Source organism: Cyprinodon tularosa, unplaced genomic scaffold (genome assembly GCF_016077235.1).
Source record: "Cyprinodon tularosa strain WSP-4 unplaced genomic scaffold, ASM1607723v1 ctg597, whole genome shotgun sequence".
Classification (NCBI taxonomy): domain Eukaryota; kingdom Metazoa; phylum Chordata; class Actinopteri; order Cyprinodontiformes; family Cyprinodontidae; genus Cyprinodon; species Cyprinodon tularosa.
In genome coordinates this window covers 555,964-580,278 of record NW_024039337.1, presented here as the reverse complement: position 1 = coordinate 580,278, position 24,315 = coordinate 555,964, and the positions used below count along the sequence as shown (strand labels likewise).

Here is a 24,315-nt window from a genome sequence, read left to right as displayed (position 1 = left end):
ACCGAGAGGTACCGCCAGAAATGTTGTCCGGGTAGAAAACTGAGCCCTGGGTGCCATGCGGAGAGGAAAAACAGTCCTGGGAGATATTTGTGAAAACGGGCCCACATCGCAGAGGACAGGATGAGCCTTTTACCTCGCACTGCTGAGGAGTTCAGTTCTGCAGAGTACTGGGAGAGGTTCTTCAAGAAGCGAGGAGAGAGGGCGTTTGAGTGGTACGGAGATTACAACAAAATCTGTGGGGTGCTCCATAAATATATCAAGGTGCAGGATAAGGTAGGAGAAAATGCGTCCTGTTGTATTTTAAAGGAAAAGTCCGCTTATTTTCAGGATTCAAACTTCTAAAAGTACTTTAAATATGAAATTATTACATCCTGTTCAATAAATAATAAGCGCTTTTAATGAACAGTAATTTTCATGTGAATGTGCTTTACTGGAGGCATCCATGTTTGTCAAAGAACACTACTGCCACCTACTGGTTTGTGACGTCACGGTGCGGTATCGGCTGTTGATCAAGTCCCAGTGCTGTATCTGGTGTTTGTCACAACGCGCTATTATCCAAGTCATCTTGAAAACATTCTTCTTCCAAATGTTGGCTACATATTACGGGTTTTTTCTCTGGTCATTCCAAAAAAGTGAAAGAAATTAATCCACTTTATTTCCAAGTTTGAAGACATTTCACTTCCCATCCAGGAAGCTTTTTCAATTCAAATTCCAGCCCCTCTGTTTAAGAAAGAAAAACCAACCTTAAACAGAAGGGCAGGACTCAGATTTCAGCTTTCAAAAACCTACAACTCAGCAATAGAGTTGATTCCTTCCCACCATCATCACTACCCCAACCCCTTTACAGGGGAACAGAAGACCTCGCCTCTTCAGCCAGGCCAACAATTCCCTTTAACGAACCCCTTTCAGAGACATAGACAGGTTTTGCGTATTACAGGCTAACAAAGAAACAAAATGACCTCCATTCCTAAGGTGTGGACCTGTTCATCAGGTTTAATTTGCATATTTCTAAGCCAAAACAACGATTTTCTTTGATCGACTCTATAAAGCCTGGAACTCAACGCTATTTCTGACATTTGTATTGAAAAACCTTCCTGGATGGAAGAGAAATGTCTTAAAACTTGGAAACAAAGTCCAGTTGATTGTTTTTTTTTACTTTTTTGGAATGACTATGACTTAAATCAGGGGTCACCAATGCGGTGCCCGCGGGCACCAAGGGGCCCTCAAGGACCACATGGGGGGCCCTCTTCATCTTCTGAAAACAGAAGAACTCACTCAGTGGGTTAAGTTTAATTTTTTTTTTATTCTGTTGCTCTTCTTTTTAATCATTTATGTATTATTTGATCATGTTAACTATTTCATCATATTTCAGTGGTTTCAAAATGACAATATTAAAAAGCAAATTAGAAATGAATAAAAGAATAAAATAAGAATAAAAATGAGTTTTTAATGGATGAGATTTACTGTAGGTGAACACTGATCCCTCCAGTTCATAGGTCAGTATTGGTAGCCCTTCCTAAGACTCGGTAACCATGAAGTAGCCCTCAGCCTTAAAAAGGTTGGTGACCCCTGACTTAAATGAATGAGAATCTTCACCAGCATATTTTCCTCTGGCCAGACGTTCGTTGGCAAATTCTCCCTCTTCAAGTTGGCAATCTGTTGAATTTCAATGGTGAAGTCCTCTGGAAATCTTCAATAATTGTTGTTGATTGCAGATGTGTCTAGTAGTTCCCATTGATTTAGCTTGTAAAGCGGGGAGGATGGCGCTAGGCTTACCGCACCGTGACGTCACTGCTGGAAGATGGCAGGAGGGAGGGGCTACTATATATTGGGCAAAAATGGCCGCTCCCAGACTCAGTGATGGCCACTAAAATGTCTGTTTTTATTTTGTTACTGATTAACGCTAAATTCATTAAATCATGGCAAATGTTTTAGTTGTCGGTATAAATAATGATACGTTGATTATTCCTTACTGACCGGAATTTTCCTTTAACATGGAAATAAAACCACGGCTGCAGAAAACCAGCATTTCATACATTTTTGGGTGATATAATTCCCTCCCTGCAGGTGCTGGTTGTTGGCTGTGGTAACTCGGAGCTGAGCGAGCAGCTGTATGATGTTGGCTACAAACATCTAACTAACATAGACATCAGTGAGACCGTGGTGGCTCACATGAACCAGCGGAACTCAGAGCGCAGACCTGATCTAACCTTCCATCAGGTGGATGCCACCCAGACTCCCTATGAGGATGCCAGCTTCCAGGCTGCTCTGGACAAAGGCACCCTGGATGCAATGGCCTCTGAAGAGGAGGGCGCTTTGGCCAGGAGGATGATCACTGAGGTTAGACCGCAGCAGATGGGATGGGTAAAGTAAACACATTGAAAAGGATTGATATTTTCATCCATCGCTGTGTATTTGCAGGTTAGCCGGGTCCTTAAAGTGGGAGGGCGGTATGTCTGTGTGACCCTGGCTCAGGAGAGTGTGGTTAAGCTGGCTGTGGAGCACTTTGTTCAGCTCGGCTGGGCGGTCAGGCTCCACTGCCTGCAGGAGGAGAGGGGGAGAGAAGAAGAAGACTCTTTCGCTCTTCCTGTTTTTGTCCTCATCTCTACCAAGTTCCGCCAACCGATGCCTAATCCCATCCTTGAGATGTGCCTCGGAGACGATGGGGTACCGGTCCGGCACACGCGTGTGTGTGACCTTCTGTCTGCCGTGAGGGAGTATCAGGCTTACTCTGTTCTCAGGAAGAGGCTTCGTACAAACACGGACCCTGCCTCCAATCTTTCCCTTACCCTCTGTGACGCTAAGACAGGCCTTCCAAGATACACCCTCACAGTGCAGGATTGCCCCCCTGGAGCCAAAGTGCCCCGACCAAACCAGTTTGCTATATTTATAGGTGATCTCATCAATTCTCTGTCAGATTTCTAGTTTGTTTTTCTTTCTTCCATTGATTCTGATTGTGCGACCGGCTGCTCGTTTTGATAGTGCCCAGAGGGAGTGAGACTGCTTGGCTCTACAGCGCCCCCGAGGGCAGGAGGCAGCTGGCTGCCAGCGCCAACTTTCGACGCCTGGTTATTGCTTCCATGCACAGGAATCAGGATTACACAGACATGCAAGCAGTCCAATCAGAACTCTCACCGGTCGTGATGGACTTGGCTCCGCCGGGTATGCTGACCAACCAGCAGGTAAACGCACAGACCTGCCTTGCAAGTATTCACACACCTTGAAGTTTTTCACCCTGCAGCAACATAATTTAATGCATACATTTGGGTTTTATGTGGGACACAAACAGTTAAACCACTTGATACAAGGGATTCACAAATAAAAATAAATTTTTAATCATTTCAAATGCGTGTTAACAGTTTGCGGAACCTCTTTCCCTCCAAATGCAGTTTCAGTTTTCTACCATCCAGTGACTGGAGGTTTTCCCCCAATACAATTAAAACAGCAGAAGCTTTTACTGACTGGATGGGGAGCAGAGCTGAACATCAGTTTTAAAATCTGGTCACAGATTCTTAATCTGGTTTAGATATTAAGTCTAATCCTAAAACAAAGACTTTAATCCAAACCTTTTCACTGGAAGTAAGTTAGTAAGTCAAGTTTATTTCTATAGCACTTTTCACTGGCAAGAGAACAATACAAGACGCTTCACAAAGAAAATACTAAAACACAAGATGGATTCTATTCAGTTTATTTCTGTAGCGCCAATTGACAACACATCATCTGAAGGCACTTTCCAGATCATCCAGTCAGATTGATTCAAAGTTTTCTATCTAAGGAAAACCAGCTGATTGCATCGACTCATTGACTCTTCAGCAATCCCTCACACTAAGCATGCTTGTAGCGACATTGGAGAGGAAAAACTCTCTGTGAACAGGAAGAAACCTCCAGCAGAACCAGGCTCAGTGTGAGCGGCCATCTGCTGAGGCCGACTGGGGTTCAAGGAGACAGAAGCAGACATAGAAAAAGAAGCATAGATACAAAAGGCAACTGTCAACCAGCTCCACAGGCGGCCCCGTCCAGGAAACACACAGCCTGGTAGCTGCAGCTGTCTGCTCTTTTATGTAGCGACACATGGAACTGTGCTGCGCTGATTAACTCTCTGATTGTCTGCCTCAAGTTCCCTCTTCTCTCTTTCTGATTGTTTGTTTTCTAGTCTGTATGTGTGCGCATGCTTGGAGCGTGAAATAAAAAAAAAATGACGCTAGAATACGGCGGTTACAAAAAAATTAATATTAGGCAACGAAACTAGTCCCAGTTAAAAAACTAAATATTATCTGGGCTAAAACAGGTGAAAGCTTCTGATTGCAGTTCTGTAAAGAAGCAGGAGAGAGTTTGGATTTGATGAACTTTAGAAATGTAAGTACCCAACGTTAGGATTTATTTCATAAAACTATTCTGAGTCAGACAGGAGTTCTGCAAACCGCTGTTAAAGGAACAAAGACTGTAAACTCAATATTTTTGATTCCCTTTCACCAATATTTCTTTGCTATTAATGTTTTCATTTTTACGGCAGTTCAGGTATAAATTACAGCTGTTATTTATTTTATAGAACATAAGACGAGAAGAATGCTAAAGATTTTTTTGTTTTCTAAATAAAAATAGTTCTATTTCATTGACTTCTACTTCTAGAAATAGAATAAAGACAAACAGAGGAACTCTAATTACACTAGATTTCCACACGGTCCATAAATAAATTAGTACAAACATTAATGTTTGATAAATAATGCTTGAATCTGGCTGTTTATTTTGGATTCTATTAAATTACAGATAAGATAATGTTATATTGTCTTTTATAATTGTTAGAAGGGATTCTATATTTGAATAAACTCATTCTTAGTGTTGTGTTTGTAGATGATGCCACTAAAAAAGAAAATAGACATAAGGAGCAATTTAAACAATATAGGATGATGATGAAAGGTTGTGTTACGTTAAATCCTTTACTATTAAAAACACACTTTTATAACAGAAACATTATATGATTGTAGGAAACAGATATAATGATGCAGGGCAGCCTCAGGGTGAAGCAGCTGCCCTTCAGTGCTGCATGATGGAAGAAACGTGTTTGGAAAGTTACCATAAAATTAGGGCTGCAACTAATAATTATTCTGCAAATTGATTAATCCATCAATTATTTTTTCGATGAATCGATGAATAATAAGATATTTTACGAGAAGATTTTTTACGTAATGAAACCAGGTGAAACAAACGTTTTCCTCCTGAGGAGTTCTGGATGGAGAATATTGACAGACTAAAGCATTTTTTTTTAATCTTAAATGCAAAATGTTTGCATATTTTTTACAATCTTGGTATAATTCCTGCTCTAAGTGGGTCGTTCTGTCGGCTAAAGGCACATTTTAGTGACCCTATACTCCAGTAAACAATCAATTACTTAATTAGTTGACGATTATTTAAATAATCGATTAATATGATTAATTGTTTCAGCCCAAGATAAAATACACTAAATGTGCTGCACAGCGTAATTGCAGCCCAGATGTACAACTTGTATAGTGAAGTTAATATTTCAAAATGCTCAGTGTCAGTTCCTCTTATAGTTCCAGTGCTCATGGAAATACAATACATTTATTTGCTGTCCCTTGAATGTATTATTTTGCTTGATAAAGAGAGAGCATATTAGATAAAAATATAAGAGTGGGTTTTACCTCTGCACAATTCTATATCTTCATATAACAGAAATATTTAGACTATATTTGGTTAAATAGATGCTGCAGTTTCATGTCGTTTGACCATCCAGTGACTGGAGGTTTTCCCCCAATACAATTAAAACAGCAGAAGCTTTTACCGACTGGATGGGGAGCAGAGCTGAACATCAGTTTTAAAATCCTGTCACAGATTCTTAATCTGGTTTAGATCTTAACTCTAATCCTAAAACAAAGACTTTAATCCAAACCTTGTTAAAAAGTTAGTAAGTCAAGTTTATTTCTATAGCACATTTCACTGGTAAGAGAACAATACAAGATGCTTCACAAAGAAAATACTAAAACACAAGATGGATTCTATTCAGTTTATTTCTATAGCGCCAATTGACAACACATCATCTCAGTTCAACCAGATCATCCAGTCAGATTGATTCAAAGTTTTCTATCTAAGGAAAACCAGCTGATTGCATCGACTCATCGACTCTTCAGCAATCCCTCACACTAAGCATGCTTGTAACGACAGTGGAGAGGAAAAACTCCCTTTGAACAGGAAGAAACCTCCAGCAGAACCAGGCTCAGTGTGAGCGGCCATCTGCTGAGGCCCACTGGGGTTCAAGGAGACAAAAGCAGACATAGAAAAAGAAGCATAGATACAAAATGCAGCTGTAAAAGGCGGCCCCGTCCAGGAAACACACAGCCAGGCAGACGAGCTCTGAGCCAGCTCTCATTTCAGAGGATGAGGATAGCACATCCAGTTCGTCACAGTCAGAGAAACAGGACTACAGTGGAAAACAAAGGTGTTGATGGCAGCAGCACAGCTGATATTTCTCTCCAGGATGGAGTCACAGCCAAACAGGAACAGACCAGATGAAGCTACTATGAGAAAAAGCAGAGAGAGCAGAACGTTAGAGATTGAACTAATAGATTCTGCAGAGTGGGAAAATAGAGATATAATGAAGCAGAATGATGAAAAAGGGGTCCCTATGTCCTCCAGCAGTCTAAGCCTATAGCAGCAGAACTATAGAGATAGCTCAGGATAACCTGAGCCACTCTAACTAGAAGCTTTATCAAAAAGGAAAGTTTTAAGCCTAGCCTTAAAAGTAGACAGGGTGTCTGCCTCACGGACTAAAACTGGTAGTTGGTTCCACAGGAGAGGAGCCTGATAACTAAAAGATCTGCCTCCCATTCTACTTTTAGAAATTCTAGGAACCACTAGTAAACCTGCAGATTGAGAGCGAAGTGCTCCGTTAGGAACATAAGGAACAATCAGATCTCTGATATCAGATGGAGCTTGGCCATTTAAGGCTTTATATGTGAGAAGGAGGATTTTAAATTCTATTCTGGATTTAACAGGAAGCCAATGAAGAGAAGCCAGGATAGGAGAGATATGATCTCTCTTTTTAATTTTCATCAGAACTCTGGCTGCAGCATTTTGGATCAGCTGAAGGCTTTTAACTACAGTTTGTGGACTTCCTGATAGTAAAGAATTACAATAGTCCAGCGTTGAAGTAACAAATACATGGACTTGAGGAGTTCTGGGTAGAGCATATTGACAGACAATTTTTTTAAAATCTTGAATGCAAAATTACCGCTCTAAAATGTCACTCTTTCAGCTAAATGAATGTTTTAGAATCTTTGTATTCCATTTAACGATTAATCGATCATTAAATTAGTTGACGATTATTTTAATAATGGATTAATCCCCCTCAGTATGTTAGAGTTTGTAGTTGTAATGTGTTCCCAATGGGAAAAAGTTCAAGGAGTCCAAGTAACACAGCAACTATTCAATGAATCCATTCTGGCCTCTGTTCTCCCCTCAGGTGCCGTTTCTGTCAGTTGGAGGTGATCTTGGTTGGCGAGAGGAGGTCAGCAGGGGTGTGAGTCAGCTCAGTGGAGAGTACTGTGTGGAGAACGTCAGAGGAGAAGACGGGGAACTCTACCGCAGGCTTGTGTTCCTGTCCAACGTTTCCCTGGTTCAGTCAGAGAGCAGACTCGTCTCATCAAACACCGGTCATTCTTTTTACTTTCTTCTTCTTACATGTCTCTTTACTGTAACGTGTCCTTCTTTAGAATATATTATAATGAACTTAAATATATTTAAGCCCATATATTCCTTTTTTTGCCATATGAGGCTTATAAAAGACTTACATTTTTGTGGCTCCAGACAGATTTTATTTTTATTTTTCGTTTCAATATGGCTCTTTGAGCAGTTTGGGCTGCCGAGCCCTGATGAAAGATGACGTGAAAGAGACTTCAAGAAGAAACCACTCAAACATCTCCCAGCCCAAGGTTAGGAATAGGGGTGATTTTTGGCTGCCTGATATAATAGTGATCTTTTAGTTCCTAGTATTGATTTTTTTTATTTTTTTAAGCAAAGCATTTTTACCTAAAACTGAGGGAAAATCATCTACCTTTGCACCACCACTCTGGCAGGTGGCGCTGTGGAGCCCTTCTGCAGTGCGGCGCAGTGCGTTACCTGTAGTTGGGACAGTCACAGTGGAAGATGTGGGCTGACTCAAACCCCAAGCAACATGTATACCAAAATAACTAAATTGTCATCATCATCTGATACTTTTTTTTTATCTATGCATTTAATTTCGTTAGCAGGAAAAATATGGCAATATATGGTGATATTGCAATGTAGTGATAATATGGTATCATGAAACTTCTGCGTTCTTAAAAGTCATCTCCCTTCTTAAATGGCCATCCCCCCATACTGCCCCCTGTGACATGTTATCACTGAATGTGTAAATTTCTATTATATATTAACAGTAATGGCAATAATATTGCTCTTTCAACATTTGGCAGGCTGTGAGCTTACGAGTAGCCTGAACAAAGTACGGTGGCCCAGAGGGCACAGGCAGTTTCATGTTCAACCTCAGTGGCGCAACCAGCGGATCAGGTGATGGCGTTCTGAACAGCATCACGGCCAAGCGGCAAAGACAGCGCGATTTGAGGGAATGTGAAAATAAGGAGGGGAGGGAATCTTAAGTTCTATGTTGCTGAGATCTCCCTCCCCTGCTCAGTTTGAGAAATAATGTGTTTACAATTATGCAAGTTTCTCCACATAATCATACCTGCTCTCTGTGATTGTTGTATGAATTTCATAAGTCTGGGACAATAAATGGGAAAATAAGGAGGGGAGCAGTGTGCGAAATACCTGTCAATATTTGGGAGGGGTCGCCATCTCCAGATTGTTGCGCAATACCGATCTAAATTTTCTCAATATGCAGTAGGCCTATAACATTTCAAAGTCAAAGTCAGCTTTAATGTCAATTCTTCACATTCACCAGACATACAAGGACTCGAGAGGATGTTCGTTTCTCATTCACCAACAGTGAAACCGATAAAGTGCACAGGCACAACAGATAAGATCAGTTCCTAATACTAAAATTTAAACATTCAATTTCACAATAAAATACAAAATGTGCAATAATATAAAATATGCAATACTTAGTGCAAAACGGCAGATGGTAATGGTAGCAGAAAAATTATTATTATTATTACCAATTATGTAAGATATATTTGTGACAGTAACAGTGCAAAAGAACAGTAAATTAATATAGTATTAATAGTAGTGCAGGAGACAGTTTGTCCGGAGTGATTTTTTTTTTTGAGGGGGGGCTCAACTTCCTGACTACTTGGTGGACTCAGCTTTCTGTGAAGCTGAGTGGGCAAGAGCCTGAATAGACAGTCAGTCTATGAAAACACACACATGCACAAAGACTGTCTGTCTGTCTGTCTCTCTCCTTCATGCACGCACATGTCCTAATTTAAACCAGCTTCTGATGAATGGAAATGGGTCGAATTTGTCCAGAGGAGGTCCACAAACAGGAGTGAAGACCTGCTGTCTTCACGCAATCTGTTCCGTGTTGCCCGTGTTATTAACTACAGAAAAGCACATGGCTAATTTGCATACGCTAACAGGATTGGCTGGCTACACTTGGTAAAAAACAGAGCATATTTGTGAATAAAGGTTTTGAATTTTAAATACTGGACATGTTGAGCTTAAAAACATTTTAGAGACCTGCAGGACAGGGGGCCTTGAGGACCGAGTTTAGGGATGCCTGATCTAGAGCAGAGAATTTATTCATCGCACACTGACTGCAGCACATTGACTGAAACGTGTCTCCTTACAAGTAAGATCCTATTAATTGGAATTAATCTGTCCCCTTAAACTATCCATTTTAAGGCATCCATGTATAAGAAATATGAAAACATTAAGAATATGTTTAAAATTTCCCTTCAAATTTCAATCCGTTTTCTCATCACTGGGCGTGAGTTTAGGGCGATGCGTGCTCCTGCGACAGGGAAGGTCAGGACGTGTTACCTGACATGTAATAACCATATTATGCATATTGCTTTAGGTTAATAGAATATATTAATTAGGCTATGTATGCTTAAAAAAAAAAGCGATTCCACCATCCCCCTTTTTGTTTTTGTAACTCAACTACTGCACGTATCGTATCACGACACGCATGCCAATACTCACCCCTAGGAATGAGGAATTATGGCGATGGAGGCGTCGTAATGCAGACTCACCGTTCTTTAGATGGAAATGTTGTTTTATCTTAAACAGCCAGTTACTTTGACCCCAAAACAAACATCTTATTGCATCTTTTTCACCCAGATTGTGCAGGATGAAAGACACAAGGTGGAATCATTTATAAATGATTTATTTATATATTTGTTAATTTTTTTAATGACCTTATGGATCCACAGTTTGCAGAAATTGACAAAGTAGTTTTAAAACCAAAGCAACAATCCAAACAAATCAATATTTGTTCATCAGCAGCATCAAACCACAAGAAGAAGAACAAAAAGAAGACCAAGGCAGCGGCTGCAGCAGCTCCACCTTCAGCCTGTCTGTCGGTGGACAGCGGCTTCCTCTGCTGTGCTCACCATGAGGTCATGGTGGCCGGTCTGTCCATGCTTGGAGCGGGGACTCCGCAGAACAAAGGTGTGTGTCTTCTTTAATTTTCCCAGACCTGCCTGTTTGGGCTGATTCACAACCTTTGCAGGACTCCATTCATTTTTTCTAAATACCTTCCTTCCTAGACGGCCCGGTTTCAGTGCTGCTGGTGGGTCTCGGTGGTGGAGGCCTCCCTCAGTTCCTCCGCGACTTTGTGCCGGATGCTGCTGTTGAGGTCGTAGAACTAGACCCAGTTGTGCTGCAGGTAGCAAAGGACTGGTTTGGATTCCGACCCGACGATCGTTTGACCGTCACTCTGGGGGATGGCCTGGAACGCATCTGCTCCCTGGAGAAAGAAGGTCAGTGTTGGGCTGGCAGAGCAGGGCTGTGAGCAGAAAATAAGTATATATATATAAACAAAACTCACATGTGACTGAGGTATTTCTTTCCATATAGGTGGCCATTGTTTTGATGTCATCATGTTTGATGTGGACAACAAAGACAGCTCTGTGGGGATGAGCTGTCCTCCTGCTGCTTTTGTAGAGACACCTGTTCTGCAGAAAGTTTTTAACATGCTCACTCCAAGAGGTAAACAAAGGCTCCAGTTTATGTCATAACCATTATATTACAACTAGGGATGCAAGTTATTCAATTCAGTTTATTTCTATACCGCCAATTCACAACACATGTCATCTCAAGGCGCTTTCCAGTTCACCAGATCATCCAGTCAGATTGATTCAAAGTTTTCTATCAAAGGAAAACCAGTTGATTGCATCGACTCATTGACTCTTCAGCAATCCCTCACACTAAGCATGCTTGTAGCGACTGTTGAGAGGAAAAACTCCCTTTGAACAGGAAGAAACCTCCAGCAGAACCAGGCTCAGTGTGAGCGGCCATCTGCTGAGGCCGACTGGGGTTCAAGGAGACAGAAGCAGAGATACAAAAGAAACTGTAAAGGAAACACACAGCCAGGCAGACGAGCTCCGAGCCAGCTCCCATGTCAGAGGATGAAGAGAGCACATCCAGTTAGTCACAGTCAGAGAAACAGGACTACACTGGAAAAACAGGCCGATCTCTAACATCTATTAAAAAAAGTGTTGATGGCAGCAGCACAGCTGATATTTCTCTCCAGGATGGAGTCACAGCCAAACAGGAACAGACCAGATGAAGCTACTATGAGAAAAAGCAGAGAGAGCAGAACGTTAGAGATTGAACTAACAGATTCTGCAGAGTGAGAGAATAGAGATAGAATGAAGCAGAATGATGAAAAAGGGGTCCCTATGTCCTCCAGCAGTCTAAGCCTATAGCAGCAGAACTATAGAAATGGCTCAGGAAGGTAAGCAAGGTAATGTCTAGCATTGCTGTCTCTACATTGATGTGGGCAAATCTGCAGACAGGATAGATATTAGTTATTCACTCTACAAAGCAGGAACACCAAATGCTTGGAAGATGGTGCTTTGGTTAGATAGTAGCAAAGGGAAACCTCTGGCTGGGAGAAAGCTTCTTTTCAACAGGGGAGGCGGGGACAGTCTGAGTGGAAGGACTGCAGCAGTCCTCACCCAGTCTACAACATCAAATTGCTTTGATAAAACATATACCTGTATTAAAATCGCCATCTAAATAATATCTGCACAGATCCATATGTATGACCCACTTATTAGATCTTTTTCTATTTGTAAAAGAAAGTGAAAATCCTCATCATTTTTGTCACATTTTTTTCCTTCATAATGCTTCATGTTGATCAGATAACTGGATAAAAAAAAAGATTGAAGCTTGTAACATGAGAAAATGTGGAACGGTTCTAGGACTAAGAACTCCTTGCAGTTTCTTTTCTGGCCTTGCTCCTTTAATGCCAGAAGCTGCATAAGTCCGAGTCTTTAGAAAAATTGGATTCACTTTCAATTTAGGCGTACCGAAGTAGAGGAATGCAAAACAAATGACACAATCCTGACAAGACCAAACATGACATCGTTTCCCATCTAGCATCTACAAACAAATTGAAAGTAAATGAAGGAATTTACTTTCACTTGCCATTTTACACAACTTATTTAGACTTTTGGTTACTGATAAATAAATTGGATTTGTTATTAACACCTTCTTTTTTTTGGTATCTTTTACTTCCAGGTTTGTTCATGCTAAACCTTGTGTGCCGTGACCTGCTCCTCAGGAAAAACGTGCTTGAGCGTGTCAAGAGTGTGTTTCCCACCATCCTCTCCCAAAGGATCCCAGAGGAGATCAACGAAGTTCTTCTGTGCTTCCGAGAAGCAAAGGATGCCGACCGCATCCTTCCGTCCTTGAGCCAAGCAGCCAAGAATTTCCAGAGGACGTTGTCCTGTGGTACCGCTGACTCCAAACGAAAGCCACATATAGACATTGCAGAGATATTAAAAGACCTAAAATTAGAGTAAAGTTTTAAAGAAGCTTAAAATGCATTTGCTTAATGATAATGTATCACTAATAAATAATATTGTATATTTTGTCTTTCTCTTTGCTCTTTGCATGGTTTGTTTTCAAATGGTTTGCTGCTGTCTGTTTGGACCTTTCTGAACATGTGCAGCAAATGGACTGATCCAATATGGTGGACACTGAAGCGGGGGCTAATACTATATTATCAGTGTTCTGATGGCATTTTAACAAAAGGATTTTTATCAAAAACAATGTGCACAAATAAGTAATAGCTGTATTAACCATACATGTACACTAGAGCTTTATGGGGCCCCCAGGAACTTGGGGCCCTAGGCATCTGCCTAGTATTGCCTAATGGTAAATGCGCCCCTGCTCTCCCTCACAGGCAAAGAATGCAATAGCGTTATTTACAGTGGATGAACTGTACACTCTGGCTCTAGTTGCCCTGTGGGATTTTAAATAGCTTCAACCCAGAGCTGTGATTGAGTCCAAGGTTTCTGCTAATTGGCTGCAAACTTTGTCTGTCTTCTGAGTTTTAAGGGGGGCAGGGGAGGGGTGCAGACAGACTGGTCTGTTCCTGCGCATGCGCAGAGAAGTTCACTCCGTTAGCTGTCAGTGCGACGTTTCTCCACTTTGTTTTCCAGGGAGTTCTTATTATCGGAGGAAAAAGGGAAACTAAGCAGACCAGTTAGGAGTCTGAAGGAAGAAACGCTGTAAAGGTTTGCAGGTAGAAACATGCCTCCGGGAAACTTTCTGGAAGTTATTTTTGCTTCGAGAACCGCAGTGGAAGAGACCGACGGTAGAGTTTTTCCTTTGAGGCGCTAACGGCTGGTCCTGCCTTTAAAAGCAGCGCCAGCCTCCTTCATGTCACTTTTTATTATTTATTTAGATTTAAAATACACAAAGGGCGCATTATTCTAAGGGATATTAAAGTATGATAGTTGCGCTTTCGATTGGCGTGGAGTAGGGAAAACGGGCAAGAGGGGCTGGGAGGGTCGCTGCTCCCGTTGCGATGGGCAACCGTGGGATGGAGGAGCTGATTCCGGCGGTGAACCGCCTCCATGAAGCCCTGAGCTCCGCGGGGCAGAGCTGCTGCCTCCACCTGCCGCAGATCGCCGTGGTGGGAGAACAGAGCGCCGGAAAGAGCTCCGTGCTGGAGAACTTTGTGGGCAGGTGAGTGTCCCGACCCCCCCCACTGCACGTGAAGCTTCAGATATGGGGGGGTTAGGAGCAATATTTATAGTTATTTAACCTGTTTTAAGAGAAAAATAAGCGGGTTATATTTTCAATGTGTCATTCATTTATTTATAAACATCTTACTCTGTTAAAAATATTTAGCTCCAAACTTATTTTTATATTTATAAAAAAAAATAATAATTTTACAAATTAAACTTTAGCTAGCACCAAGCTAGCTAAAGCAAAATATTTATTTCACAAACAAAAAAAAAAAATATTTGCAAAATAAATATTTATTTAACAAACTATATATTTAGATTGCAAATCAAACATTTGGTCTGTTAAATAAATATTTATCTCCAAATTAAATATTTAGTTTGTTTAATAGATATATAATTTGGAGCTAAATATTAAGTTTGTACATTAAACATCTAGTTTAAGTATTTAGCTCAAAGCTAAATATTTATTTTGAAAATTAAATATTTTGCTCCAAATTAAATATTTATCTAACAAACTAAACTTTAACCAGCACCGAGCTACCTAAATATTTAGTTTGGAGCAAAATATTGATTTCAAAAACAAAAAATTTGTTTGCAAAATAAATATTTGTTTAACAAACTAAATGTTTAGTTTGCAAATTAAATATTTCGTTTTTTAAATAAATATTTAGCTCCAAACTAAATATTTAGTTTGTTAAATATATATTTAGCTCCAAACCAAACATTTCTTTAACAAACTAAGTATTTAGTTTGGAACTAAATATTTATTTAACAAACTAAATATTCAATTTGCAAAATACATATTTAGCTCCAAACTAAATATTTAGTTAACAAAGTAAGTAACAAGTAACAAAAAAATAAATAAATAAATGATTGACATTACTTGGAAAAATATAACCCCCTTATTTTGTATTAATATTGGTCCTAATTTCTGACTGCTTAACTTTACAAACAGCACACCATAGCTAAATCATTTCATAGTGGGATGTCAGATTTATGTTGGGGTAATGATAATATTAAGATTCAAAAAGTAAAAGCCATCACTGAATTTCATTTTTATTGATGTGCAACTACAAATATTGACTTAAGAAAACACATTTCATGATAATAATAAGTGTTTTTGCTTTTAAGATACTATGCAGATAAACAGCTTCCGGCAAAATGTAGTGTATTTGATGTCAAAACGCTCTCGGTGGTAATTTAATGCTTCCAATTCATATAAAAAATCCAAACTATCTGTACTCCAACTAAAAAGTCATTCATTAATGGGGCTGCATTGTTCATTTTCTTGATGTGGTTCATATTGCTCAAATGATTACAGCATTATACAGCATCTATTAGTCTATATCTGTTTTTTTAGGCTAGGACAGTATAGGGTAATAATTAATATACTAGAATAATCTGCATTTTCTGAAAGAATACAGTGTTGATGCTGTTTTCCATAATCTTCCGCTGAAAGCCGTCAGAAACAATTTAAAGTTAACAGGAGATCAGCTAGATTGTAATATGTTAGCAGAAAGCTTAATACCTCTTCTGAAAGACAGTAGAAGAAAAGGACGTTGACAGAAAACCTACTGGATCTAATAAAGTAAAAACAAAATGCTAGAAATATTGGTAAAGATAAACTAAAGAGAAACAGTTTCAAAAGCCAAAGTTACCTCAAAACCAGTAATTGCTTAAGAAAATTGATGAAATGTAGTAATTGGAAGATCTTAAGAAGTTCAAGAACTAAAGAAGAATAACATGTAGGATAAGGCATTGAAACAACAAACCAAATATTTAAACAGTTGTTGAAACATAATGAATGAGCACAGCTGAAATTAATACAAAAGCGAAAGCATGCTGCATCATGGGATACTGGGAACACACAAACCAGTTATTTATCAAATCAAATATACTGAAATTCTGGGATCTGGTAATATTTAGAACTTCACAATTCATGTTTAAGGTCCGAAATCAAAAACGTCCACACAATATACAGGAAATATTTGGTGACAGAGAGGGGGGTTATGATCTAAGAGTTGAAGGATACTTTAAAAAACACTTTAGAACAACCAGGAAGAGTTTTTGTTTATCTGTGTGTGGAGTAAATGTCTAAAATGGATTGAATGACGAGTTTAAAAAAATTATAAATGCAAACCAATTTAAAAAACTGATTAAAACCAAGCTCATTTCAAAATATGCTATATAAGATGACTGTTTAATAGTCTATAATGTAATTGATGACATAAGTAGTACTTAAAATAATTGTACTGGCTAAACATCAGCTGAAATGGAAACAAGTGTGAGACACACTTAATATTATTAGCGTTCTGATGGCATTTTAACAAAAGGATTTTTATTAAAAACAATGTGCACAAATAAGTAATAGCTGTATTAACCATACATGTACACTAGAGCTTTAGTAACTATCAACTAATGGTAAATACCCCCCGCGTGGACCATAGGTACCAACAGGCTATGATATAGATATTCATGTTTTAACAAAAATTTATTTGGCCGTAGCAGTGATGGAATTGCTACCAGGTGTTGCTACAACTGCTAATCTCTGCTATGTAAACACTTCTAACTATGTGTTATGTCTGGGTAGAAAGAATAAAAACAATCTGAAAACTCTTATATAGTTCAGTTTGTTAGTCTGTTTTAAAGCATCTATAATCACTGCGGTATAACTAACCCTGGTTTGGATTGTCCATAAATTGGACAAAATAAGGTGCTAACGTTGCAGAAATATGCTACCTACTGCATGGGAAATGATAAATGTTGACTCTGTTTCTAAAAGAATATATAGATTTAGAGTTCAACATCATACACAAACTTTAGTATCATAACAGCAATATTATAATATATAACTAGAGCTGGGCCATATGGACTTAAAATCTTCTCACAATTTTTAGCGATATTATCAAGTTAAGATAAAGGTGAGGAGGAAAAAAACTCTTCTTAGTTAACTGTATGACGATGACTGCATGCTGCAATGATAACCCCACAATAACAAATACTGATCCTCAAATAATCTGCAAATTTAAAATAGGCTTCCTCTGCAAACCTCTAGCTGAAGAAAGAGGATTTATAGCACCAAACATCCTACAGGAAACACATTTAAGATGTTTATTAAATTGGTTAATGTTTCAATGGGGGGTGGGGGGGTGGGGGGGGAAGAAAACCTAAAGACTCTGGCAATTCACCCATTAATTTTAATTCATTGTTCAGACAATTATTAAAAATTATTATCATAAACTTTACTCAAATGTGAAATAAGCACTCAATTATGGGATAAAATCCTGCTCCGGCCATCTAAAATCTCTGTTTGTAACAGATTTAAAGAAATGCAGTGTAACATTTTGCATAATGTATATATTTCTCCTTATATTTTTAGCAAGTACAATGCGGGAACTTCTCCAGATTGCCCCAAATGTAAAATTTCTGTGGGCACCAGGTTTCCCTGTTTGTGGGAATGTGATGTTATTCAGTCATTTTGGAACGATGTTTGTGCCAGAATCAGTACAGCCATTGGTCAAAATGTGTCAGAAAACCCACTGATGTGTTTGTTGGGACATATTCCTAAGCCACTAGTAAAGCACGAGCATGTGATACAGTCACTTTTAATGTTAGCAAGGAAGGCCATTATGGTGAAATGGGTGGGCAGGGAACCCCCCTCCATTTCTTTATGGAAATCACTAATATCTGACGTTATGACTCTGATTAGACTTGGACGTTACATTGATAGAAGTCTTCAATTCTTCACAAATATCTGGAGGAAGCCACTGGAAACACTGGGAGTGGAATGTAAAATGGAGTCTAACGGACAATCGCTGTGTACATAGAACTCATGGACGGACTCTTGTATATACATGTGAGATGTAGTGCTGATATTGTTTTTGACCATTCTTCTACAAAGTTTGTATGTTAGGGAGAAATTAAATAAAAGTAAACAAAAACAAAAAAACTAGTAATGCACGATATTGGGATTTTGGCCGATATCCGATATGCCGATATTTTAAAACTCATGTAGCCGATAACCGATATCGATACCGATGTTAAAGCTGGACAAAAATAAGTAGTCATTGAAAATAGCAGTTTTGTTATCAATTTCTGACACTTTGAAAAATAATATACTCCTATATATTTTCATATGCTGATATCAAATTGATTTTTAAAAACGCGGTATCGATCTATTTTACTTTCAAAATCTCATGAAATTTCATCGTTCTGTTACAAACTCTCGTGATATTTTGCAAATTCTTGTGAGATTTTGTTAGTAAAATAGATCGATACCGGGTCAATATTTCAACATATAAAAATATGGCAACATTTCGTGAATTTTCGGGGGATTTCGTAGCATAACGATGACATATAGCAATATTTCATTAGTAAAAGAGATTGATATGGTGTTTTTAAATGGCAATATATCAGCATATGAAGATATTGTGATATTTAAATTTATCAATATTTTTTCCCTCGTCTTTAGAAGGTTTTAAGTCTGTAAAAAAGAAGTTTTTAAGGAAGAAGTAGTATTTATTTTTTTAGACTTTAGAAACTCAGAAGCTGATCAAATATCAGGTTAAATATCGGTGGGGTGGCCGATGTCCGATATTCAGTTTTAAGGCCGATACCGATAGGGGGCCGATTATATCATGCATCCCTAAAAAAAATGATTATCATGACATGAAATGTAACGCAATAAATGATATGATAAATGCCCAGTGGCTACTTCTCACCCATTGGTCATGCAAATATCAAGTTTAGATTTCTGAGCTGACTATGAATTAAAATCCAGCGTTCATACCCCGTCAGATGTGCAAGATAATTTTGTACGAAAAATAGACTTTAAACTACCTCAACGGGCGTGTATCCCTTTAGTTATGTAAAAAAAAAACTATTTAAGGTCAGATCGCCATACGCTTCAAAAAACACCAAAAAGAAAGTTATTAAATTGTATTTCGTACATGACTAAAGGAACACATGCCCGTTGAGGTAGTTTAAAGTCTATTTTTTGTGCAAAACTAAAGAAATAAACTAAAGGGATAAGTAGGTATTGACTATGGGTATGCTGGTCTGACGGGGTATGCTCATCTGACAGAACATCGGCTGTACATCCTCTGGATATGAAAAAATATCGTCTCAGTCTAAGTACAGCTGGTGAAACTCTACCCTGTACCATTTACCCCTGAACAAAAAGTATTTAATCTGTTGTTCTTAGTGTGGAAAAGGAAAGTTAAAAATAAGAGAGAGTCTTAAAGTTGACCTATTCTGAATATTTTCTATTTTAATGAGAAATGTAGCTCCAAAGTGGAATCTATCAGCTGATGTTTTCAGTTTTCATCTTCTTTTCCTCTGTGTCCTTCATTCATTTCTCAACAGTTTTTTCCTATATGTTGTCATCGTATGTGTATTCATTTGTAATGTAGTGTGAAGTAACTTGTATCATCATAAGTAAAACAATGTGGGCCCCTCCCAGGGAGCGGGATATGCTCACTATTTCCTGTAGTGAAAGAAGTATTTTAGGCATCTCAGAATGCTGGTAGGTTCCCTTCATTGGGGTCTGATAGAGTCCTGAACATGTTTCTAAAGTGTTGGGTGGGTGTGAGGGAACATGGAACAGACGTTTATCTGGCAGACAGGCTTTGCAAAAGGCAGCGACGAGGACTGAGGTCAACGTGACTCCTGCAGGACAGCCCTAGTTATTCGGATGTTTAAAAATGGTCTCAACAAAGCCTTATTTTGTCCCGTCTTTTCCACTTTTGAAAGATTTAACGGGTCTAAAAACGAATCGCACGGCTGTTTGAATAGATTAAAAGAAGCTGACAGATGCTCCACTTCTGATGAACACACCCATTTCCATCTGTGTTTATGTTCATGTTTTTAACCCTTTGCTTTAGGATGGTGTTATGACAACTCTTTAGGCTGCAGGAGCAGCGACAGGATGTAGGAAAACAAACTTCCTGAATAGGATTTTAAAAGGAAAGGGGGGGATTAGTTTTGGCCCCTCAATAATAATCACTACTATAAATAGAAACTATTGTTGTCTTTTTCGTCATTAAGTATATATTTGAATGGCTTTATAAGCATTTATGTTTTTTCTCAAATAAGATGAATTGCTCCTCACCGTTAGTTTGTCTATTTGTGTGTCTGTAAGCATTTAATCGGTTTCTTATCTTTCAGGGACTTCCTTCCACGAGGCTCAGGAATCGTCACTCGGAGACCTTTAATCCTTCAGCTCCTAAACTCAGACAAAGGTAAACAGAAGATCTCATTATTCTCTAGCATGGGGTCAGGGTTGCCACTAGATGGCAGTGTATGTTACTCCTTAGGATGCTGAGGTTGTTTCTTAGCAAATTGTTGAACATTACTGTGCTTTCTTTCTTTACTGAACTTATACCCTTTGTCTATTTGTGGATCTTTGAAGAATATGGTGAATTTTTCCACTGCAAGGGAAAGAAGTTCACAGATTTTGATGAGATACGGCAGGAAATCGAGACCGAGACAATCAGACTCACAGGATCGAATAAAGGCATCTCCCCCGTCCCCATCACACTAAAGATTTACTCACCTCACGGTAACATAGTTTATTAGTGTTTATTCTAATGGGCTCAATAGATATGGTATAATTCTCTACATGTGACCCGTTTGTTTATTTCTCTGCTTATAGTGTTGAACCTGACTCTGGTGGACCTGCCTGGCATCACCAAGATGCCGGTGGGAGACCAGCCGGCAGACATAGAGTACCAGATACGAGACATGATCATGCAGTATATCTGTAAGGAAAACTGTCTCATTCTGGCTGTAACGCCAGCCAACACCGACCTGGCTAATTCAGACGCACTAAAGCTGGCCAAAGACGTCGATCCACAAGGTAAGCTGTGTCTGTTTGGAGGATGACTGGAAAATTTGTCCTTTATTCCTCTTTTAGCTTTAAACGAAAGGTCTGGTCATATTTAGAATTCAAACTTCTGAAAGTTCTTTAAATATGAAATGATTCCATCCTGTTCAATAAATGATCAGTGTTTTTAATTCAGAGTAATTTTCATGTGAATGTGCTTTACTGGAGGCATCCATGTTTGTCAAAGAACACTACTGCCACCTACTGGTTAGTGACGTCACGGTGCGGTATCGGCTGTTGATCAAGTCCCAGTGCTGTATCTGGTGTTTGTCACAACGCGCTATTATCCAAGTCATCTTGAAAACATTCTTCTTCCAAATGTTGGCTACATATTACGGGTTTTTTCTCTGGCCAGAAGTTCGATGGTAAATCCTCCCTCTTCAAGTTGGCGATCCAACGACCAACCCGTCCGTGGAGGATCAGGAATCAGAAAGGTGGAATAACTCTTTTTTTCACTTTTACCCGATGTATTCCAGCATCCAGCTGCCATGCACGTGGGCATTGTCAGTTTCACTATAGCTCTGGTGAATTTCAATGGTGAAGTCCTCTGGAAATCTTCAATAATTGTTGTTGATTGCAGATGTGTTTAGTAGTTCCCATTGATTTAGCTTGGAAAGCGGGGAGAATGGCGCTATGCTTACCGCACCGTGACATCACTGCTGGAAGATGGCAGGAGGGAGGGGCTACTATATTTGGGCAAAAATTGACGCTCCCGAACCTATTGATCGCAACAAAAATTATTGTTTTTATTATTTTTTTACTGATTAACGCTAAATTCATTAAATCACTGCGAACATATTAGTTTTAGGTATAAATCATGATCTATTGTTTATTCTTTGCTGACCGGACTTTTCATTTAACATTGAAGATAGATTGTAAAATTGTGTATGAATGTTTTATGCTCTTTTAAATGTGTTTCTTTATTTTCCACCCTATGTTATTTAAAACGCCACCTTCCCAACAGACGAGACTCTATTTTTCATTAAACCACTCAGCTCTTTCTGTTGTCTAATGGGCATCTCACTGATTTTACGTCTTTTTCTCGAATGTTTGTTCTTGTTTGAAAATTTCTCCTTTAAATGATCTTTTTTTCAGTAGAACACAGTAAATGTCCCAGGCAATGAAATACCAGAAAAGACTGCACTAGTGATGTTTCCTGGTTACCCAACTCAGCTCATTAGAAGCAGTGAACAATAAAACAGCACTATGATATATTTGTGGTATTTTTCTTTTTTTCTTGGTTTTGTTAAATCAAAGTGTCAAAGTTTTTAACAGACAACACTAGTTTTATGGCATATATAAATTAAGTGACATAACCATTTTTTTTCTGTTCCACACTTAAAAAAAGTGAAGACAGAAGAACCTACTACTCAAGAAAGCAGCTGCAATTTTCCCTATGTTGCACATAGCTACAGCTAGTACAAAAAAAGTATAAAAAAATCGGAAATTTCTATCAACCAGGTTGTCCATTTTGCCACCCTGTACATTTAATTACCTTTTCAATTCAATTCAGTTTATTTCTATAGCTCCAATTCACATCACGTCATCTCAGGTCACTTTAGAGTTCACCAGATCATCCAGTCAGATTGATTCAAAGTTTTCTATCTAAGGAAAACCAGCTGATTGCATCGACTCATTGACTCTTCAGCAATCCCTCGCCCTAAGCATGCTTGTAGCGACAGTGGAGAGGAAAAACTCCCTTTGAACAGGAAGAAACCTCCAGCAGAACCAGGCTCAGTGTGAGCGGCCATCTGCTGAGGCCGACTGGGGTTCAAGGAGACAGAAGCAGACATAGAAAAAGAAGCATAGATACAAAAGGCAACTGTCAACCAGCTCCACAGGCGGCCCCGTCCAGGAAACACACAGCCAGGCAGACGAGCTCCGAGCCAGCTCCCATGTCAGAGGATGAAGAGAGCACATCCAGTTAGTCACAGTCAGAGAAACAGGACTACACTGGAAAACAGGCCAAGCTCCAAAATCTAGAAACAAAAGTGTTGATGGCAGCAGCACAGCTGATATTTCTCTCCAGGATGGAGTCACAGCCAAACAGGAACAGACCAGATGAAGCTACTATGAGAAAAAGCAGAGAGCATAACCAGGTCATCATTCCAGGTCTGATTGTTTTGAAGACTGATTATGCGTAATAGCTTTTTTTTGGGTAAGCTAGAATGAATGAGGTGATTTCCTCTAACCGATGGAATAGGAAAGCTAATCCCAGTTACAGGTGCTGGTCATAAAATTAGAATATCATGAAAAAGTTGATTGATTTCAGTAATTCCATTTAAAAAGTGAAACTTGTATATTATATTCATACATTACATACAAACTCATATATTTCAGATGTTTATTTTGTTTAATTTTGATGATTACAAATGACAACAAATGAAAATCTCAAATTCATCATATCAGAAAATTAGAATATTGTGAAAAGGTTCAAAATTGATGGCCCCTGGTGCCACACTCTAATCAGCTAATTAACTCAAACCACCTGCAAAAGCCTTTAAATGGTCTTTCAGTCTAGTTCTATAGGCTACACAATCATGGGGAAGACTGCTGACTTGACAGTTGTCCAAAAGACGACCATCGACACCTTGCACAAGGAGGGCAAGACACAAAAGGTCATCGCTAAAGAGGCTGGCTGTTCACAGAGCTCAGTGTCCAAGCACATTAATAGAGAGGCGAAGGGAAGGAAAAGATGTGGTCGAAAAAGTGTACAAGCAAGAGAGATAACCGCACCCTGGAGAGGATTGTGAAACAAAACCCATTCAAAAATGTGGGGGAGATTCACAAAGAGTGGACTGCAGCTGGAGTGAGTGCTTCAAGAACCACCACACACAGACGTATGAAAGACATGGGTTTCTGCTGTCGCATTCCTTGTGTCAAGCCACTCTTGAACCACAGACAGCGTCAGAAGCGTCTTGCCTGGGCTAAAGAGAAACAGGACTGGACTGCTGGTGAGTGGTCCAAAGTCATGTTCTCTGATGAAAGTAAATTTTGCATTTCCTTTGGAAATCAAGGTCCCAGAGTCTGGAGGAAAAGAAGAGAGGCACTTCATCCACGTTGCTTGAAGTCCAGTGTAAAGTTTCCACAGTCAGTGATGGTTTGGGGTGCCATGTCATCTGCTGGTGTTGGTCCATTGTGTTTTCTGAGGTCCAGGGTCAACGCAGCCACATACCAGGAAGTTTTAGAGCACTTCATGCTTCCTGCAGCTGACCAACTTTTTGGAGATGCAGATTTCATTTTCCAACAGGACTTGGCACCTGCACACAGTGCCAAAGCTAC

The 24,315-nt window shown here is 39.2% G+C and overlaps 2 protein-coding genes across 5 annotated transcripts in view; both read left to right on the top strand.

Moving 5' to 3' along the window:
- The first annotated feature begins 6 nt into the window (after nt 1-6).
- mettl13 (methyltransferase like 13) lies at nt 7-13,053 on the top strand. 2 transcript variants are annotated; one of them, XM_038306916.1, is made up of 9 exons: nt 7-273; nt 2,068-2,340; nt 2,422-2,893; nt 2,983-3,182; nt 7,478-7,667; nt 10,450-10,617; nt 10,716-10,928; nt 11,026-11,157; nt 12,694-13,053. In XM_038306916.1, the coding sequence occupies exons 1-9, from the start codon at nt 121-123 to the stop codon at nt 12,975-12,977; spliced, it is 2,085 nt and encodes a 694-aa protein (XP_038162844.1). In that variant the 5' UTR covers nt 7-120; the 3' UTR covers nt 12,978-13,053. The 2 variants fall into 2 exon arrangements, with proteins under 2 accessions (XP_038162844.1, XP_038162845.1); XM_038306917.1 differs by having other exon boundaries at nt 121-273; nt 10,453-10,617; nt 12,694-12,977.
- A 501-nt stretch (nt 13,054-13,554) lies between these two features.
- The window catches only part of dnm3a (dynamin 3a), a 46,663-nt gene continuing 35,902 nt past the window's right edge, over nt 13,555-24,315 (top strand). For all 3 annotated transcript variants that reach the window (XM_038306907.1, XM_038306903.1, XM_038306902.1), the window contains exons 1-4: nt 13,555-14,148; nt 20,316-20,389; nt 20,560-20,709; nt 20,803-21,006. In XM_038306907.1, the coding sequence (XP_038162835.1) occupies nt 13,988-14,148; nt 20,316-20,389; nt 20,560-20,709; nt 20,803-21,006 (589 nt within the window). In that variant the 5' untranslated portion in view covers nt 13,555-13,987. The remainder of the gene's footprint in view (nt 14,149-20,315; nt 20,390-20,559; nt 20,710-20,802; nt 21,007-24,315) is intronic.

Coding starts and splice junctions, on each gene's coding strand:
- mettl13 (XM_038306916.1), top strand. CDS start 121: ATGAGCCTTTTACCTCGCACTGCTGAGGAGTTCAGTTCTGCAGAGTAC. Junction 274..2,067: donor ATATCAAGGTGCAGGATAAG/GTAGGAGAAAAT, acceptor CCCTCCCTGCAG/GTGCTGGTTGTTGGCTGTGG. Junction 3,183..7,477: donor GTATGCTGACCAACCAGCAG/GTAAACGCACAG, acceptor TTCTCCCCTCAG/GTGCCGTTTCTGTCAGTTGG.